We start from the raw sequence: 4,305 nt of genomic DNA on the forward strand, positions 1-4,305 counted from the left end.
TTGTAATGCAAAATATGACCCTCCCCCAAGAACAGGTTTGTAAAATGTCCTTGAATTTTTGTTGACGTAACTTTTCTAGCTTTCTGGGGGTTTTTTTGTTTTTGTTTTTGCTTTGGGAGGAAAATAAAGAAACAACAACAACAATACAACAACGACAACATCAACCACCCTCCCACCCACCCACGCAAGCGCTCACTCCCTCACTCACTCCCTCCCTCCCTCCCTCACTCACTCACTAGCTCACTCACTCACTCACTCACTCACTCACGCACGCACTCAGGCACGCACTCACTCACTCACTCACTCACTCACTCACACACTCACTCACAATTCAACTTTTGTGTAGACACTCAAAAGTACTCCACGTTTGCTCTTACCATAGTCCCTACACGTTCTATGCTGTTACGTACAAAATCTTACATAGTAGTATTGTAATGATGGCATGTAACGACTTTGTTCATTGTGGTCATTATTAGTTGTTCAGTTTGTTGAACAACGTTAAGTTGCAAGTTCGTTATTATTATTATTATTAGTAGTAGTAGTAGTAGTAGTAGTAGTAGTAGTAGTAGTAGTAGTAGTAGTAGTAGTAGTAGTAGTAGTAGTATATACTTATTTTATAATTATTATTATTAATATCTATTGTTGTTGGATGTATCATACAAATCATATACATGAATAAGGAGTTGTTATTTTTTCTTCTAGGGCATTAGGGGTTTCTTATTCTCCAGTTACAACAGAACAAGTCCTGTGTGCCACTGTTCCCGGACTTGTCCCAAAGCAGGCCAGATTTTGTCGAAAGCATCAAGTTCTAATGCCGAGTGTTGCAGAGGGAGCACAGAAAGGTATTCGAGAATGTCAATGGCAATTTAAAGGGAGGCGTTGGAATTGTACAACTGTTACTGGCGATTTGTCCGTCTTTGGTAAAGTCATTGAAAAAGGTTAGGATTCCTTCTCATCTAATGAAATTAAACATAACATAATAGTATGTCATGTGACGCTGTAGGCTGTGCTATGCTGGGATATCATGTGACTGAATGGCGACACAATAATTTAAAAGGCATTGTACTACAAAGCATATGTGATATGCAAGAAATGAATGGCTGGATTCAGTGATAACTGACTCTTAAGGTGAAAGTCTCAAAAGAAAGTTTACACCTGATAATATGATAAGAATTGATTATTGCATGCCTTAGAAATGACTTATTAGCGACATACACACAAATGTACGGACGGATGGGTGGGTGGGTGGGTGGGTGGACATATGCTAGCACGCACGTACGGATGAATGGATGGATGGACAGATAGACAGCATCTATTGTAATACCATCAATATGGGGCACTAAAATGATGACAAGACAGACTTAAACACAGACAGACAGACAGACAGACAGACAGACAGACAGACAGACAGACAGACAGACATTGAAAAAGGTTAGGATCCATAACCTAACCTAGTTTAGCTCTTATGTTAGTAGATCTCTTATCATTCCCCGCATATTCATTCCTTCATTCTTTCTTTCTTTTCCAAATTCTTCTATTTAGCGTCAAGAGAGACAGCATTTGTGAATGCTGTCTTATCGGCCAGTGTGGTACACTCAGTTACACGTGCATGTGCTAGTGGTGAGCTGCTGATATGTGGATGTGATTCGAAAAGAAAAACAATACCGCCAGACGAGGTTTGGAAATGGGGCGGTTGTAGTGAAGATGTTAAATATGGAATTCGGTTCAGTAGGAATTTCCTAGACCCCAGAGAAGATAGAAGAGTGGCACGATCGACAATGAACCGTCATAATAACGAGGCAGGAAGACAGGTAAGTACATACAGGCTTGTGATGAACAATGAACCGTCATTATAATGAGGCTTCAAGTTTATGCAACTATAAAGGGATGGAGTATTCTTTGGTTTCGAGATTGTGGGGTGCGGGGTGGGTTTTTGGCTGCAGTCTGCTGTGAATATTGAATGTGAGTGTAACTATTGTGCGGGTTGCGGGCTGCTGCGGGTCACTGTGAGGAAGTGAGTGTAACTGTTGTGTGGGTTGCTGGCCACTGGGGATAACTTATCATGCAGGTATGCTACATGCACTGTATTATTTGATAGAACTTGTGTGCTGGGCTAATTGCACATGCCGGCAATTTTGTGTATTTAACCCCCCCCCCAAAAAAAAAAAGAAAAGAAAAAAAGAAAAAAGAAAAAAAAAGTGACGACTATTTTTAAAAATGATTAGTTAGCATAGCATAGACTTCAACAGAAAATATCCCAATTCCACTACTAGATGTACTTTCAATGATGACATAAGACTAACTACTGTAACAGAGATGAATGTGGACCAACTTATCTCTGAAACAACTCTTAATAGGAAGTGGTGGCCTGTTGTTTTTAAAACTTCAAGTCAAGTTTTATGGCTGAAATCTATCTTATACAAATTAGTCAGACTAGTCTATCATTGTCTATCATTGTCACAACATAGCTCCCTGTACTGCAGACTGTACTATTATATATTCATGGTATTACTAAATCAATCATCATCATAGTAAGGATGATCTCAGTATTGACTTTAATGTATTCATACAGATTATTTTCTATGTGTATATGTATTCATTTGGCGTTTTTTTGTTTGTAAGCTTATATTTGTATTGGTTGATTTATACAAATAATTGTCATTTTGAACGACCCGCAAATCGACCCTGCAAATCGACCAACAAATCGACCCGCAGTTCAGCCTGTTGGCCCGCAAAATAATGATACTGATCGAATGTTGCCTCATATTTTCCCTTCTTTTTTCATTTCAGTCAGTCAAGGAAAATATGGGATTGAAATGTAAATGTCATGGACTGTCCGGCAGCTGTGAGGTCAAGACGTGTTGGAACCAACTTCCTGGCTTCAGAACTATCGGTCAGATTATCAAGGAAAAATACGACAGTGCATCTGAGATGAAGATCAGTGGACACAAGGAGACACGTGGATGGGTGGAAGACCTTGTACCCAAATATGATCACTTTAAAGAGCCTTCTTTTGCCGATTTAATCTACTATGAAGAGTCGCCCAATTATTGTGATGCCGACGCAAGTGTAGGCTCATTCGGAACCTATGGCAGACGTTGTAATGCAACGTCCGATGGAATTGACGGATGTGATTTGATGTGTTGCGGACGTGGATACAATACGATGTCGGAGGAAATCGTCGAACGGTGTGAATGCCAGTTTATCTGGTGTTGTACAGTCAAATGTAAAAGTTGTCGGCGAATATATGATGTTCATACATGCAAATAGTAAACCCCATTCCTCGTGGATATACTGTGCTCACAGCCCAGCTGTAGATTTTCACCAAACATCTGACTTCTTAGTTATGCGTATGCGTATGGCTCATGGCTTGTGAGTTCAGAGGCAGTCAGTCTGAGAAACTGTGTGACGTCAGCGACACAGTGAAGTGTGACGTCAGAGACACAGTGAAGTCAACTCATACAGTGTAACTTGTGTATCTATGTTTAATGACTTTTATCTGGTGGTATTGAGGCAGACGACAAGTAAAGACTTGTAAATAATCTATTTATTTTCACATTGTTATTGTTTTCCAAATTTGAAGACAAATATAAGTAACGGAGATCTTAATGACATTTTTAGACACAAATTATGCCGTGTTTTTCACTGCTTCATCTAGTCATAAGATATACCTAGATTTAAAATAACATTTCGTATATATTACATAAAGTTTACAACATTTATATTTAAATATGCCTTGTTATTGCCTGTAGACGACGCAAGGGGTTGGAGGTCAGCTTAAGCCTATTCTCAAAGCAACACTGGAGATAAAGTTAGAAACAAACAAACGCTCACAATTTCACGGTCGATCATAAGAGTTTGGATAACTTTATATCTCACAATGATGGGTTGAAGTTGGACTATTCGGGAGGGGTGTGATGAGAATGGGATGGGAAGAGAATGGGATATAGATGGGATGGGAAGGGATTGATTGGGATGGGATGGGATGGAAGAATTTTCGCTGTGGGATGGGATAGGATAAGAATGGGATAGATGGGATGGGATGGGATGGGTTGAGATGGAGTGGGATGGACTGGGTTGAAATGAGAATGGGAAGGGATGGATGGGATGTGGGTCAAAGTCGAAAGACTCTTTCAAGTTGTTGTCATTGTGATATGAGTAAGTTTTCCTTTTATTATTCAAATATGGAATCACGTTTTGGAATGCACAGTGGTCACGTGGGCTTGGTTTCACTGTATTGCGAGGTTTATATGACTAAGAAAATGAATGCTTCCTACGTCACATGACGTGTACAATTGACGCCAA

General features: G+C 39.7%; 1 protein-coding gene across 1 annotated transcript; it reads left to right on the forward strand.

Annotated features, from left to right (window-relative positions):
• Nucleotides 1-796: 796 nt before the first annotated feature.
• On the forward strand, nt 797-3,270 carry LOC144450884 (protein Wnt-3a-like). Its single transcript, XM_078141631.1, has 3 exons — nt 797-938; nt 1,543-1,811; nt 2,791-3,270. The coding sequence occupies exons 1-3, from the start codon at nt 812-814 to the stop codon at nt 3,268-3,270; spliced, it is 876 nt and encodes a 291-aa protein (XP_077997757.1). The 5' UTR covers nt 797-811.
• The last annotated feature ends 1,035 nt before the right edge of the window (nt 3,271-4,305 follow it).

This window comes from Glandiceps talaboti, chromosome 20 (assembly GCF_964340395.1).
Source record: "Glandiceps talaboti chromosome 20, keGlaTala1.1, whole genome shotgun sequence".
In the NCBI taxonomy this organism is placed as follows: domain Eukaryota; kingdom Metazoa; phylum Hemichordata; class Enteropneusta; family Spengelidae; genus Glandiceps; species Glandiceps talaboti.

Coding starts and splice junctions, on each gene's coding strand:
- LOC144450884 (XM_078141631.1), top strand. CDS start 812: ATGCCGAGTGTTGCAGAGGGAGCACAGAAAGGTATTCGAGAATGTCAA. Junction 939..1,542: donor TGGTAAAGTCATTGAAAAAG/GTTAGGATTCCT, acceptor TCTTCTATTTAG/CGTCAAGAGAGACAGCATTT. Junction 1,812..2,790: donor ATAACGAGGCAGGAAGACAG/GTAAGTACATAC, acceptor TTTTCATTTCAG/TCAGTCAAGGAAAATATGGG.